Source organism: Rhinichthys klamathensis, unplaced genomic scaffold (genome assembly GCF_029890125.1).
Source record: "Rhinichthys klamathensis goyatoka isolate OS25496 unplaced genomic scaffold, OSU_Roscu_1.1 h1tg000398l_1, whole genome shotgun sequence".
In the NCBI taxonomy this organism is placed as follows: Eukaryota; Metazoa; Chordata; class Actinopteri; order Cypriniformes; family Leuciscidae; genus Rhinichthys; species Rhinichthys klamathensis.
In genome coordinates, this window is record NW_026606900.1 from 276589 (window position 1) to 292867 (window position 16279).

Sequence of the window (16279 nt, forward strand, 5' to 3'; positions counted from 1 at the left end):
TGTGGTTTGGAATGTTACTTTAACAGTTTTACAACAGAAATGTAATCATTTTAGTTAAACATATAACACTGCTTTGGACTCTTTTAGGCACGCTGGCAAATCGAAGCTCTATTTCAAAATGACCATTGTGCCCTTTGAACATTTGCCGCTGAACCCAGAGTGAGCCATTAGGACTAAACCTGCTTGTAAATTGCTCGTTATGCTATATTATCACCAAATATTGAATTACATCTTTTTGTCAACTTGTTCAATTAGGACAGGTTTTGTATTTCTTTTTGAAACTGATTGAACGTAGGCCTCATTGATCTGAAGATAAACTTCATCTCTGTGAAAACATGTTCTGTAACGTGTAGCCTGTAATACTCAAAATAGTTTGTTTGTGTACACTCAACGTGTGTGAGTGTTCGTGTATCCATGCATGGACAGGTCCGAGGCCTTAATCTTTGCAAGCACACATATGAACATGATGAACACTAAATGTTTCTCTTATTTTCAATCTCCCCCATTCATTGATGATGGTCATTTTTGACCAATACAAGCTCAGATCAATGAAGCCTAAAATCAGTCAGTTTCAAAAAGAAATACAAGACCTGTCCTAATTGAAACAAGTTGACAAAAAGATTGAATCCAATATTTGGTAATGATATAGCATTACAACAGATTTATACACTATTTTTTTTCTAGGCCGGTCATTTTTTGTCCACCAAGTGTGACTTTGTGCCATTTTTTACAAGATAAAAGCATTTCAAAACAAACTTCCTGGATAAACATTAATCCTCAAAAAAGTACAAAAATTGTGGCAAGTAGTACCCTGTGTGAGCAAAGTCAGTAAGTTTTAGTCCAATGCGATAACATTGATTCAAAATGACCCGAACCAAACACAAGTCTTAAAAATGTGCTTCTGCTATCATTGTTATCATCAATGCGACATGGTGGATCTGTAGTTGCAGTGATCCGTGTGGCTCCTCCCTCCGGTAGGTGACGCTGTGAGCGCGTCAGTCCGGTACCACGTGTGTTGCTCTTCGTGACACGCGTCCGCTGCGTGTTTCGGCCCTTCTGCGTGCTCTGCTGAGGACTGAGGACTCGCGTGCGCCGCAATCATGGCTCTGTACAACTTTAAAAAGATTATGGTGGTTCCCACCGCAAAGGTAGGAAATTAACGACGTGTTTTGACACTCATATGCGGGGTTAAATGCCATAGAAAGTGCTGATGGTGTTGCCGTTAATAACGGACGTTGACAGTATGCTGCTCGCGCTGTACACGTGCGCGCGTTGTTCAGCCATTTAACTTTTCACGTCTTATAATTTTATTTATTCCATTACTGTCAACATGCTTTTACTGGCGCCATATGTGAAAATGAAGAACGAGTGGTTTTGCATTTATTATATCTGGGGAGGGATGAAATATTAATGCGGTTGAGATCTTTGTTTGGTTAATAAGGCAATAAAGTTTAGATCAACTCAATTTTAGGTAACTCGGCCTGTGATTACTTTACTTTTGTGTCCATTTGTTGTCAGTTGTTGAATTAAAACACTAGCCCCAAATGTGTGCCAAGGTCCCTATGGTCATGGAAAGCATGCACATTTTTAAAGGTTTTATTTTATTTTTTATATATTTCTGGGATACATTGCTGGAAAATGAATGCAAATATAGTGGGAATGTAGTGGGTATAAGCTTTTCTAATTGTATTTCATTGTCTAATTTATATTTGTGAGTGCTACCTTTTATACAATTATTTATTATAATTTGGTTATTATATAAAATCCTTAAGTAATCACTAATATTTGGAAAAATCATAGTCATGGATAGTCATTTGCCAAAATATGTGGGAACCCTGGTGTTCCTCAATAATGTCACTCAAAGCTTTTGTTATTATAAGAAATAGGAAATCAAACATAAACCATTTCTTTGTTTGATTCTCTTCATGCAGGACTTCATAGATCTGACTTTATCCAAAACCCAGCGAAAAACTCCCACTGTTGTACACAAACACTACCAGATCCACCGAATAAGGCATTTCTACATGCGCAAAGTCAAATTCACCCAGCAGAACTACCATGATCGGCTGTCACAGATCCTCACTGACTTCCCCAAACTGGATGTAAGTGTCGCCCAAACTTCACAACACACATGCTGATCCTTCTTAATCATCCCTTCTTTAATAGATAAATGACTTCCTATTTATCTCTCTCAGGATATCCACCCCTTCTATGCTGATCTGATGAATGTGCTGTATGATAAAGATCATTATAAACTGGCTCTTGGTCAGATCAACATCGCCAAGAACCTCATTGATAAGTGAGTCTGTTGGGTTTATCATCATCGTCATCATCATCATCGTGCACATATACTCTAGCATTATTTGTGCTTGATTTTAATATAAATATGTTGGCTGATACATGAGATCATTTACATCCTTTGTTTGTTTGATTTTTAAATGTATCTCTTATGAGGTCTGCTCATATCTGTGGGTCTATGAAATTCATTTAACTGAGTAAAACTGTGTGTCTGCATTTGTAGTGTTGCTAAAGATTATGTGCGGCTCATGAAATATGGAGATTCGCTGTATCGCTGCAAGCAGCTGAAACGGGCCGCACTGGGTCGCATGTGCACCATATTAAAGAGACAGAAACAGAGCCTGGAGTATTTAGAACAAGGTACAACCACTTACACACATCCACAAATACTTTCCATAATACCAGACGGTTGTCTGGTAAACAGAAACACAAACCTTTGGGGTCCTTAAGATTTAAAAAAAAAAAAAAGTTTTAAAGAAGTCTCTGGTGCTCACCAAGACTGCATTTATTTGATCAAAAATACAGTAAACACAGTAATATTGTCAAATATTATTATGATTTAAAATATTTTTTTCTATTTTAATATATTTTAAATTGTAATTTATTCCTGTGATGGCAAATCCTTCAAAAATCACTCTAATATGCTGGACTGATGCTCCAGAAACATTTCGTATCAATGTTGAAAATTGATCTGCCTTTTTATTTTATTTATTTTTTATACATTTGATTAATGGAAAGTTCAAAAGATCTGCATTTATTTGAAATAGAAATATTTTGTGACAGAGTTTTTACTGTCACTTTTGATACATTTTTGAATGGGAGTGTATACTTTTGGAGTGATGTTTGGCTTCACCCATTAAAGCATAAATGTTAAACAAAAATAATGCACATAGTAAATGCATATTTATCTTATCGTAGTGCGGCAGCATCTGTCCCGTTTACCCACTATTGACCCAAACACCAGAACCCTCCTGCTGTGCGGTTACCCCAACGTCGGCAAGTCCAGCTTTATCAACAAGGTTTGTTTGTGCATGTGAATGTAGGTTAAATGTCAAATCTGTGTGCGCTGTACGGTTGTACCAATAGACTATTAAATGGACGATAGCCAGAGATATTGTCAAAAGCATCAGCTATCGGCAATATCAAGAGGATTTCCAATTAAAGTATTACATTTATTATTATTAGGCTACTATTATTATTTATTAAATTATTGTTACAATTAATTTGCCCTGCCATAATTCCATAGCTCATCACCGCATAACCGACACACTGCGAGGATATAGATTAGCTTACTACTCATTAAAATTGTTTTAAAAACATTTACGTCTATTATACAATGAATTATATCATGGGCGTCGGAACCATTGTATATGGGTTAATTGTATACGAACCCACCCACTTTTTAAGACCAATGATATTGGACCCACTTACTTTTACCGTCTCTGAAAAGTGAACAGACATATGCACGGAATTAGAGTGCCATCAGTCAAATCCATTCCTCTTGAGCAATGACCTTATAAATTAAACTCCATTCTGCATTTTAGCTACAGCCTTGACTTCCACTCTGCTGCTTCCTTAAATCCATTCCACTTGGGTCATTCAGAGTCCAGGTAGTTCCAAGTCAGTTTAATCACCGTTCTATATTAATGCATTGTTTTCATTGATGCTCACACACACACATCACATCACATCACTCGTACACAGAGAGCGGAGATCGCGCTATGCACACACAGAAACAGGAGCACAGAAACTTATCAATGCCTCCTACCCTGAGAATTATATAACAGGTCTGAACAATGCAATAATCAGTCTTCAATGAAAATCAAGAGCAGCTTTATTTCAAACACTGACTTTCAAAAGCACAAAATACTTCTCTTCTCATTTTTTCACTAACACATGGGACACAAGAGAAATATTGACTCTTAAAACCTTAACTCCAATGATTCACTTTCGTCATTTCCTATGATAAAGTGAATGATGACGATTTGATTAAGAGGAGTATCACCCAACACTAGTGCATTGTTTTTTAAATTAAGTTTTAATGTGTGTACAGGTGACCCGTGCTGATGTTGAGGTCCAGCCGTATGCCTTCACCACCAAGTCTTTGTTTGTGGGTCACATGGATTACAAATACCTGCGCTGGCAGGTGAGTGGTAGAAAAATATAGGATTCCCGGACAACTGATTTCATTTAATTGATTTCTACAATTGTGTATAATAAAAATGTTCCTAACCTGTTATTTACGGGTCTGTGTTTGTAGGTGGTTGATACCCCAGGTATTCTGGATCACCCTCTTGAGGAAAGGAATACCATAGAAATGCAGGCCATCACCGCTCTGGCTCACCTGCGTTCTGCTGTCCTCTACGTCATGGATGTGTCAGAGCAGTGCGGACACACACTCTCACAACAACTAGAGCTGTTCAACAATATACGGCCATTGTTTGCCAACAAGGTACGCACACATACAAAGATGTAAATGCAGTGAAACAATATGGTTTTGTTGGGCTGAATGATAGCAGTGATTATTTGTGTGATGCAGCCTCTGATCGTGATGGCCAATAAGTGTGATGTGAGGAAGATCAGTGAACTGTCGGACGAGAATCAGGTAAATGACATTCTGAATCCTCTTATACAGTGCAGGAATTCCTGGAGCTGAAGTAAACTTTATAGGGATTTATTAATTCAATTATTTACTCACCCTCATCTCATTCCAAACCTGTATGCTGTTTTTCATTCTCTATGAAACAATAAGAATTTTGAAGAATCTTCTCACTTGTTTTTCATACAATGACAATTTATAGGGAACACACACAAGCTCCAAAAATGTTGAAAAAGTAGGTCCATATGATTTGTGCATTATATTCAGAGGCTTCTAAATTCCTGTGATAGCTTTATGTGAGAAACAGGACAAAATTTCCTGACAGATCTGGAACTGAAAAAAGTTCAATGAAATGTACACTGCTGTTCAAAAGTTTGGGGTCAGTAAGATTTTTTTTTTTTTTTTTATCATTACAAGGATACTTTAAAGTTAAAGTGACAGTCAAGACATTTACAATGTTATAAAAGCTTTTATTTTTTATTTTAAATCTTTAAAATAAATGCTGTTTCTTAATATCCTGAGGAAAAAGAAGAATTGGGTTTTTACAAACACTGATAAGAAATGTTTCTTGAGAACAAGAACGGCATATTAGAATGATTTCAGAAGGATCATGCGACACTGAAGACTGGAGTAATGATGCTGAAAATTAAGCATTTCCATTAGTGGAATAAATGACATTTTATGTTATATTTAAATATATTAAAATAGAAACGTTATTTTAAATTGTATTAATAGTTTTACTGTATTTTTGATCAAATAAATGCAGCCTTTGTTCTTTTATGAACTTGATGTGAAGAGTTTTCTTTTGTGTTTCGCAGACAAAATAACAGCATACAGATTTAAAGACCGTTTCTGTTTCAATTTAACAAGTCTTATAATAATCAGGGTTTTTTTTCCCACTGTCACTATTTTAGCCTTTATCTAAGATCTATAACAGATTTAATCTCAAACCGTTTAGAGTTTAATAGACGTTATAAGAGAATGTACCTGCAACTTGAGACTTTGTGCAGTGACACTAAACTGAGCTCTGTGTTTGTGTAGAAAGTGTTTGCGGATCTCACTGCTGAGGGGGTCACAGTGATTGAGACAAGCGCTCTGACAGAAGAGGGAGTGATGCTGGTGAAGACTGAGGTAAGACCAACCAATCAGCTTCACTCTCACATATGCTTACTGAGATCAGCCAGGTTTTAGAGAAAAAGACTTATTGTAGGTTGATGTCGATTGATGGTTTAGATGATTTGTGAATTTATTATTATTATTTTTTTATACAGGCATGTGATCGGCTGTTGGCTCACCGTGTGGACACAAAAATGAAAAGCAAGAAGGTCCATGATGTTTTGAACAGACTCCACCTGGCAGTGCCAGCCAAGAGAGATCAAAAGGTACATGCTGTTCGCACTTCTTAAACCATTGTCCGCTTGGTTATAAGCTTATTTCTTCATAAATGCTTCTAGCAAACATAGTGTGTTTGTAAAAGTTTTTGATTTGGTTTTTGCAGGAAAGACCTCCGTTTATTCCCGAAGGTGCTATGATACGTAGGAAGGCAATGGAGACGGATACTCCCAAACGCAAACTGGAGAGAGACCTGGAGGTTGAGCTGGGAGAGGATTACACACTTGATCTACAGAGTAAGAAATAAACACAGACATACACATGTACATAAAATATACACTCCAGACGTGTCTGAAAAAAAAATTGTCTTTAGACAATTATTATTATTTTTAAATGTTGTCTTGTGTGTTCAGAATACTGGGATTTGATGAATCCAGAAGAAAAGGAGGATAAGATTCCTGAGATTTGGGAGGGTCACAATATTGCTGACTACGTCGACCCGGAGATCATGAAGGTATTAAAACATGCTATAGCTTTAATCTGTAACCTATTATATCTCATTTCATGACTGTAACCCCTCCTCACTGTTGCTCACTGTTTATTTTTATTTTTTATGACAACATTTATTTGGTTACATTCTTTTTATAGGATGACATGTTTTGAATTTCTGTCCTTTCTCTTATTCTCAGAGGCTGGAGGATTTGGAGCAGGAAGAGGAGCTGCGTGAGAAGGCTGGAGAGTACGACTCTGAGGAGGAGAGCGAGGATGAAGAGATGAAGGAGATCCGACAGCTGGCCAGTCAGATTCGCGAGAAGCGGAAGCTAAAGATTCTCGCGTCCAAAGAAAAAGACAAACAGGGACCCAGAATACCCCGCACAGCCAAGAAGGTCTGTCCTTCTGTCCAGCAGGCTTATTTTTGTATATGTTTAAATTATAGCAAGTAGTTTAATATTGGATATTACTTACATATTTTAGGTAAAGTATGTAATTATTCAGATTAAGCACTTTTTAGTTTTTATTATGGAATATTTGTTGTTCAACAACCTATTAGATCACATTTTTCTGTTTGCAATTGATTTGTTAGCTTGTTAAAGATGGCTTAATTTGAATGGTCTATGTGGGAATGCAGGTGGAGAGAGCGACTCTGGAGAAGGAGATGGGTGATCTGGGTTTGGACATGACTGATAAAGATGATGTAAGAACCTGTGTACTTGAAGCTTTTCCATGCTCTGTATCTTTGTTGGGAACACACTTGATTTTGTATAGCATTTGGTCATGGTGATCTGTTTCTGTGTACACTGAACATGTTTGTATTCACCTTTTTCCCTCTAGAGCCACTATGCTCAACGATCTCGCTCTCTGGTTCGAAAGAGGAAGAGGGAAGTCTCTGCACCACCGACGTCACGTACTCGCAGTCAGAGCGCCTCAAGACCACCAAGGGACCAATCAGGTGTCAGAGATTCCAAGGTCAGATTCAGAAACTGCCTGTATTCATGTACAAGACAAGTTTGAAATGAAGTTGTGTATGAAAAGATGTTTAGTCAGATAGTAGGTTATAGAAAAAGATCTTCCAGATGTTGCTCAAAGGACAAACATGTTCAGTGGAGTGGACTGATTGTCTGTCTCATTTCTTCCAGATGTTGAAGAAGGTGAAGACCATGATGAAGAGCTCACAGAAGGACATGAACAGGCAGGGAAGGAAGGGTGAATCTGATCGACATGTATTTGATCTCAAACCTAAACATCTCCTTTCTGGGAAGAGGAAATCTGGTACCACCAGCCGCAGATAAATGCACCCTTATTCACGTACATCTGACTTGTGTACTCATACCTGCCCTTATGCCATGATTAATACATTTGTTATATTCTGTACTTTTTACCAGTTCTTTCTGATACAGGTGAGAATACACCTGTAAACATGAAAGAATAATTACTTATTGAAATGTATGTAATCACATCATTCTAAGTGTCTGATATCATGCAGAATGATAATGAAATATACAGGATCATGATTTAGAACTCTTCATCCTTTACAAAACAATTTATCTGAAGCCATTGTTTGCAGTTGGAGTCAAATAAACCAACCAAAGTATTGAACCTTAAATACATGTGTGAAATTTATTTCCCTAAATTTAAATCATGGTTGTCTCTTGGTAGCTTGCCCTAATGTGTGGGATGGAATGTCCAGAATATGTGTATGCTGTCACTATATATATATATATATATATATATGATTTTTAAGTATGTATTTTTTAGCCTGCTCCAGAGTAAACAAATAGGCAATTTGCATCGCCCACATTGTTCTGTCTGTCCTTAATTTAGTTAGTTGTTGTAAACGATTTATGAAGAAAACTGTTTTCAGCAGGTGCAATTGTATAAAATTCATATTTTAATAAATCAGTAATCAGACATTTCATTGTTATTTATTAGCAGTTTATGATTAAGTTTGAACAATACAAAAATAGTCTACATGTGACTTTTATTTTGACAACATCTGAGCGAAGCCCCCCGGAAACGACATCAGCCTCCACAAGCAACAGTCAGAGCGTTTACACCGTTTCACACAGAAAATAAAAACAACACCGGACAGTTTTACTTTACGGTTATTGAAAGCAGCTGTCACCGTAACCTTAAGTTGTACTACAACGCGCACACTTGTCCGCGGGACCTACAGGCGGCCCAGACGCAGAGGAGCGCGAAGGATGGCGAATTACCGGGCGTTTCACTCCCAGCTCGCGACCATCATGGAGACCCTGACTCGTGCGGCGGTGGCAGAAATCTGCGAGCTTGTGGACGACGGTTACGCCGTTTTACACATCGAGATCTCACGCCATCAGAAGGAGAACGAGGAGCTCCGACGGAAACTGCAGCTCATAGAGTCTATCGTTGCGGCGCGGGGGTACAGCGACGACACAACCGTAGCGCGAGACGGTCGGTGTGACAGTAGTGCTCGCGAGTCGCTAGTGGGCAGAAAAACGTCCGGAGGCGGAGAGTCCACCAGCCGGGGTGCTGTGTCAGAGGTTAGATGACCATTTTTTGTGTGTGTGATTAAAATGGAAGCAATAAATATCTGTGTGTGTAAAAGCGATTATTATTTGTTATTAATCTGATTCCAGGCGCGTGAGTTTCGTGATGGAGGAGATTTGATCCAAATGCAAATCAAAGAGGAAGGTCTTGAGCAGCCGCCGCTGGGAGGTGAGTAGCCAGGGCTCGTACTTCTATGCATGATGTTAAAAAAACGAATATACATGTGTTGTGAGTGTGACTGTGATTCAATTAATATAGAAAACATCCTTCACCAGATTTTGACACAGCTCAAACCTTAAAATCTAAACAAATGCCACGGTTCACACAAGGATTTGAGGCAAATATATTTTACTTATTTTTTTCTGTATTTCACACTTTTTGCTTTTAAAATCATTTTTGAACATTATTAACATGTTTTTACTAACTAATATGATAAAAAAAATCTATGATGGGAATATGAAAATGTACTGCATATTAGGAATGAGCCTGAATGTCCATGTCTACCCCTTCAAAATGAGTGTGATGAATTCATATAGTCCACTTCAAATCACATTTATTTACATCGCACTTCATATAGGCTAATACAGATTGTTGCAAAGCAGCTTCATGGTAATAAACAGGAGAATAACAGCATTAATGTCGCAAAGTTCATCAATTATGAAACAACTTCAATTTCAGCTATATAGAAGACAATAGTGCCGTTGTTCAGTTATATTCAGGTCAATGTTGATTCAATTCAGTTCAATAAGTGTCAGTTTTGCAGTTCATCAATTATGAAATAATGTCAATTTCAGCTATAAAGCAGCTGTGCAGAAGACAATAGTGTCACTATTCTGCTCAATTCGGTTCAATGTTGATTCAATTCAGCTTAGTAGCTGTCAATGTTGCAGAGTTTATGAATCAATTATGAAACGACTTCAATTTCAGCTATAAAGCAGCTCTGCAAAAGTCAATGGTTTCATTATTAAGCTTAGTTCAGGTTTTTGTGTTCAGTCTGATCCCGTCACTACAGTTAGATCAATGATATTTTTGATAATATTAATTGTCTTTTATGCCCCAACTGAGCAAGCCAAAGGTGTGTCAAAGCAGCTTCATCGTAATAAACAGGAAAATAACAGTATTAATTTTGCAAAGTTCATAATTTATGAAACAACCTTGATTTCAGCTATAAAGTAGATCTACAGAAGACTATAGTGTCTTTATTCAGGTCAGTTCACTTCAACAACAGTGTCATAGTTGCCAAGTTCATAAATTATGGAACAACTTCAATTTCAGCTGTAAAGCAGCTCTTCAAAACAATAGTATCATTATTCAATTCAATGTTAATTCAATTTAGTTCAGTAATAGTTTGAGTGATGCAGTATACCAATTATGAAACGACTTCAATTTCCGCTATAAAGCAGCTCTACTGAAGACAATAGCATCATTATTCTGCTCAGTTAATTATTTTTTTCTTATCTGATCGTGTCAGTCAGTACAGTTAGGTAAAATTTTCTGAATAATGATTGTCTTTTAAGCCCCAACTGAGCAAGCCAAAGCTGACATGCATATTGCCTTGTATTGCATTTTCTATGCAAATTATTACTTTAACTTTTTAGTAATTCATACTTGTTGCTGATTCCAATTATTATTATTTTTTTACTTTATAAAAAAAAAATGTATATGATAAAAGCCCAGTGAACAGTTTTTTACTTAATCAATTTTACTCAAAATGATCTAATATATCAGTGCATGTATGATGGGGACGTGAAAATGTACCCGGAATGACCCTGAAAGTCCATGCCAACCCTTTTCAAAATGAGTGTGGTGTGTTCATACTGTTTGTTTCTTAACAGATGAGGACGACGACGAGGACGAAGGTGAAAGTGTCTCTGCGGTAGCTCACGACTCTCCTAAACTAGATGTTGCTGAGCTCTCGGGACAGGACTCTCACACACTCTCACACTCCCCTGACCATGACACACACTCCCATACGCTCACATTTGCAGACACACACTCCGGCGCCGATGAATCCCAGCACTCCAGCCTCGACTTGTCTGTTTCGGATAACGCTTCCCTCTCCCTTGCTCAAACCATGTCGGATACTCGCGCTTCCCATCTCCATCGAGTGTTTCAGGAAGATTTGTGTGCGAAGACTGATCTGGACCCGGTATCCGATTGGGCCGCACACTCTGTCCGTAGCACACTCACACACTTGCAGACCTCACCACAGAGGATTGGTGGGTCAGACTCTTTTGTATCCCATAATTCTCCCTTGTTTGCTGCACAGCGGCTCGTTGCTCTGGGTAACGTCTCAGGGCTGGGTCTCTATGGGCGGTTGGGCGCTCTACGGGGGGGTGGAGCCGGCAAGCGACACTTCATCTGCTCAATCTGCGGGAAGAGTTTCACCACATCGCAGAGTTTGGACACGCACATGCGCATTCACACTGGAGAACGGCCGTATCGCTGTGAGCAGTGCGGGAAGCGTTTCACGCAGTCGGGACACCTTACGGCTCACCAGACTGTCCACACCGGAGAGAGACCGTACGAGTGCACCCGCTGTGGAAAGCGATTCGCAGGCAAACAGTACCTGCGCATACACACCAAGAAACACCACCCAGACTTACACGCACTCTCTTATATACAGACTAACACACCGCAGGACACGTTGCCCTGAAAGATACACACACTAACAAGAGAATGCAGGACGTTTTTGTTCTGGAAGTGTCCTGCCAACCACTCAGAAGAATTGAAAATAGGACATTCAGTATGCCAGTTCCAGGTGTTATTTTTTTGCAGTGTTCAGGCCCTTATCATAACTTTTAACTGGTCATTATTTTGCAAAAACTAAAGGATTGAGATGCATTATACATTATATACATACTGCAGGGAAACTACATGGACCCAACAAGCATACACTAGAAAGTTGGTGTTAGCACAGGTTTTTAATTCCTTTTAACATGAACTACGCAATTTCACACTGAATTGCAGATGTACCTAAAATGTACAGGATATGTTGTTTAAAGAGTTTGTTATGATCTAAATTAGATATAATTATAGATTATACATATATATTTGCAGCTAGTCACAGCAGAAACACTAACTGGATTTGTCTGTGTTGTATTTAATAGAAATAAATGGTTATTTCAAGAATTTAGTCCCAAATTATTTTATTTGTATTTAATGGGGCATTATCAATGTTGTTGATGACGTGTTGGAAAAGAAATACAGATTATTCTGTCTCATATGATGTACCTATATGACCATTCTTCTTTCAGACGTACACAATCGGATTTATATAAAAAAATGTCCCGGCTCTTCCAAGCTTTATAATGGCAGTGAATGGCCGTTTATGTTTTGAAGTCCATAAAAGTGCATCTATTCATCATAAAAGTGCTCCACACGGCTCTGGGGGGTTAATAAAGGCCTTTTGAAGCAAAGGGTTTGTGTAAGAAAAATATCCATATTTAAAACTTTACAAAGTAAAATAACTAGCTTCCCGGCAAATGAACATACGAATTGTGCTGTAAAGCGCAACTTATGCGAGTAATGCGACGTACTGCTGATATTTACGCTACGCCATGGCGCAATACGCTACTTCCGACGTCACAAGTTGCATAAGTTGTGCATTAGGCGCAAGTAGGGTCGTTTGGCCGGAAGCTAGAATTTTACTTTGTAGCGTGTTAAATATGAATATTTTTCTTACACAAATTCTTTGCTTCACTTCAGAAGGCCTTTATTAACTCCCTGGAGCCGTGTGGAGCACTTTTATGATGGATAGATGCACTTTTATGGACTTATATTATATAATATTATATGCACCTAGAATGACTTGAGTATCATGGGCTAATTTTCATTTTTGGGTGAACTATGCCTATAAGTAGTTTTGTTACTATTTATGTCGTTGGAATGAAGGATAAACTGAAATTCACAGCATTTCAACAACTTTGGTGCTTGTATTTGAAGGCTGCTATTGGAATATTGAGGGTAAATTACATTATGCTACTATACATTACTTGTTTACGGAGAGTACAAAAGTAGAGATTTCGTTGGTAACTAAACAGTTGATGGGCCCTATCGATTTCCATACTATAGAAGTCAGTGGGACCCATCAACTGGTTACCAACATTCTTCAAAATATCTTCCTTTGTGTTCAGCAGAAGAGAGAAATTCATACAGGGTTGGAACAACTTCTACTTTAGTATATTTTCTAAAATGCTCTCTCTATGGCTCTGCACCGGACTAAATAAATAGAGAGCCTAAGTACCTTATTTCGGAAAAAATATGTATGGTAGTCAATAGCGATGAGAGACAACTTATCTTTTTATTCCGTCTGAACTGTGCCCTAAATTAAAAGCAAAACGTTTTCTTGTTATTGTGAGTTTACACAAATAAAAAGTTGCGAATGATGTAGCCTATATTTTTTTTTTCTGTAGCCTATGACCAGAAATGCTAGATTATTTTAAGTTGTTTCCACTGTTGATAAAATGCAAGTGTTTGCGCTCGCGCCTCCGTGCCATGCAGTTCGCGCTCTGCACACTTGGATATGCGTCAAAATTTATTTGTGATAATCTTAGCCCTGTATTATTATTGTCTAACTTGTATTATGACTGACATTTGAGAATTGCTTTGTTCTTTTTTTTTTTGAGAAGGGGGGGGGGGGGGTAAAGTGTCTTTTAAATAGGCGTAGCCTAAATGTAATAAAAAATAATGATAATTATTATTATTTGCGTTTATTACTATAAATTAGTTAACTTAAGACTATGTTAATCATAAAATCATTTATGAATGTTTTATTTTTATATAACCTAACCTTTTACAGTTTTGGAAATGTGTTTGTGTAATAGGCTATTTCTTTTTTTTTTATGAAGTCTTTTTTTTTTTTTTTGCTTATATTATACTGAGCTTTTTCCTCCCAAAAAGGGACTTTAAAGATTAGTAGCCGAAATATTTTTTTTTTAGAAAATCCAAGAAATTATCCATTTAAAAAAATTAGCTTTAAACACAGTGCAATGCATGCATCCCGCACAGAGGTCTGGTTGAATCATGCGGCACACACTGGGGGAGGGGCCACAAACCTGCGAGTACGGATTACAAACCCGTGAGTACGGATTGCGAAAGCGTGGGCACGGTTTATGAATTTGTGGGTACAGATTGCAAAAACTGAAGGCACGGTTTACAAATCTGAGAGCACGGATAGGAACTCGTGGGTACGGTTTATTAATCCGTGGGCACGAATTGTTAAACCAAGGGAACGAACAGTTTAAGAATTCATGAGTACAGTTTATAAACTGAGGGGACGGTGTGGTGCCGAATTCTGACCCCCGCCAAATTATTACCCCCCTAGGTTTAGGATTAGTTGTGGGGGAGGGGTTAGGATTAGGGGTGGGGTTAGGATTAGGCAATCAGGTACTGACTTCAATGAGGGGGGTAATAATTTGGCAGGGAGTCGAAATTCGGCACAACAACGGATTGCAAAACCGTAGCCACGGATTGTTTTTTTTTCCCCCCACAGGTGACTTCTCGGGCTCCGTACTACGGGATTGTGCCGGTGAGGAAATTTTCCCATTGATTAGTTAATTAATGACAACACCAGTGTTATTTGTTAATTTCTTCTGTAGATTTTGATCTTTATAAATTGGTATGATATATTGTTAAAGGGGTCATATAATGGTACATGCACTTTTACAAGTTGCCACGGATTGTTTTTTTTTCCCCCCACAGGTGACTTCTCGGGCTCCCTACTACGGGGTTGTGCCGGTGAGGAAATTTTCCCATTGATTAGTTAATTAATGACAACACCAGTGTTATTTGTTAATTTCTTCTGTAGATTTTGATCTTTATAAATTGGTGTGATATATTGTTAAAGGGGTCATATAATGGTACATGCACTTTTACAAGTTGATTTTACTGAAATGTGTGTTGACAGTGCCTGTACAGTACACAACCATCATAAAATGATAAAAATTCATCCAGTGTTTTTGTTTTAATCTCCTTATATGTTTTCCCCCTGCCTCAAATCGAGCCCGTTCGACCGTGTGACGTCACACGGTCGGACGCCCCTCCCGCGATTGTTGATTGACAGCCGCGTTTCAACACAGACCCGCCCTCGCTCGTGAGCCAGCTGTCAATCATAGTCTGCGCGGGCCAGTGCGGTCATTGTTTATATGCTGGAGCACTGTCTATGAGCAGAATGGCGTCTAAGCGATTGTGGTGTTCTGTTCTTGGGTGTAATAACGAACACAGCAGTCATTTTAATGTTCCTAAATTTCGAACCGCTGAAGACGCAGTGGCTGAGTTTGTTTTCGAAGGGAATATTCCCCACGAGCAACGTCAATGCTTTCATGTTTGCGCGAATCATTTCTCACCAGACTGCTTTATAAACGAGGGTCAGTATGAGCTGGTTTTGCTAAGAAGCTGCTCATGAAAAAAGGCCTATTCGTGTTCCTGCTGAACCTCTAGAACAACTGAAGTGAGTGTAACGTTTTATTAAACTTTATATGAATATTTATATTAATCTTTGCAAATCGCTAGCTGCACGCTTCACAATGAATGCGTCTAAGGTTTACACTTGGGTACATTACGGCATGTTTAATATGTATGATGTTCTAAGTCATAATCCCATGTTTATACTGAACAACGCGTTATGGTTATTGTGTTATTGTGTTACAAACGGTGTACGCACAGAACAGAGGGGCGGGGTGAGCAAAGCTCATTATAATTTAAAGTCATATGCACTGAAACGGGTGCTGAAAACAGAGCTGTTTTTGACCAAGTAAAATAAGTGTTTTCTTACCATACTAATGAGAATTTTTAATTAAAGTATATTACAAACTTTTAATTTAGACCCTAAAGAATCATACTAGCTTGTACAAAAAAATGGCATTATATGACCCCTTTAATTAAAAAACAACAATAAAATAGTACAATAAAAAAAAAACTCGCGTATACTATCATCAAACTAATAAGGTGACATAAAATACCCATATTATAACAAATAAATAAAATATATTTGGAAATCGCCCTTTAAAACGAAGGCTCGGT

General features: G+C 38.0%; 3 protein-coding genes across 3 annotated transcripts in view; 2 read left to right on the forward strand and 1 right to left on the reverse strand.

Annotated features, from left to right (window-relative positions):
• vcpip1 (valosin containing protein (p97)/p47 complex interacting protein 1) overlaps positions 1-16279 on the reverse strand; it is a 290019-nt gene that overhangs the window by 127339 nt on the left and 146401 nt on the right. The window lies entirely within an intron of this gene.
• On the forward strand, positions 994-8333 carry gtpbp4 (GTP binding protein 4). The gene is made up of 16 exons (XM_056234549.1): positions 994-1148; positions 1932-2102; positions 2196-2299; positions 2522-2658; positions 3217-3317; positions 4352-4444; positions 4559-4750; positions 4838-4903; positions 5939-6028; positions 6169-6279; positions 6396-6525; positions 6643-6743; positions 6919-7116; positions 7359-7424; positions 7562-7696; positions 7867-8333. The coding sequence occupies exons 1-16, from the start codon at positions 1101-1103 to the stop codon at positions 8017-8019; spliced, it is 1896 nt and encodes a 631-aa protein (XP_056090524.1). The 5' UTR covers positions 994-1100; the 3' UTR covers positions 8020-8333.
• si:dkey-7l6.3 (zinc finger and SCAN domain-containing protein 2) lies at positions 8710-11949 on the forward strand. The gene is made up of 3 exons (XM_056234560.1): positions 8710-9249; positions 9346-9424; positions 11092-11949. Exons 1-3 carry the CDS (start codon positions 8932-8934, stop codon positions 11910-11912), a joined length of 1218 nt encoding a protein of 405 aa, XP_056090535.1. The 5' UTR covers positions 8710-8931; the 3' UTR covers positions 11913-11949.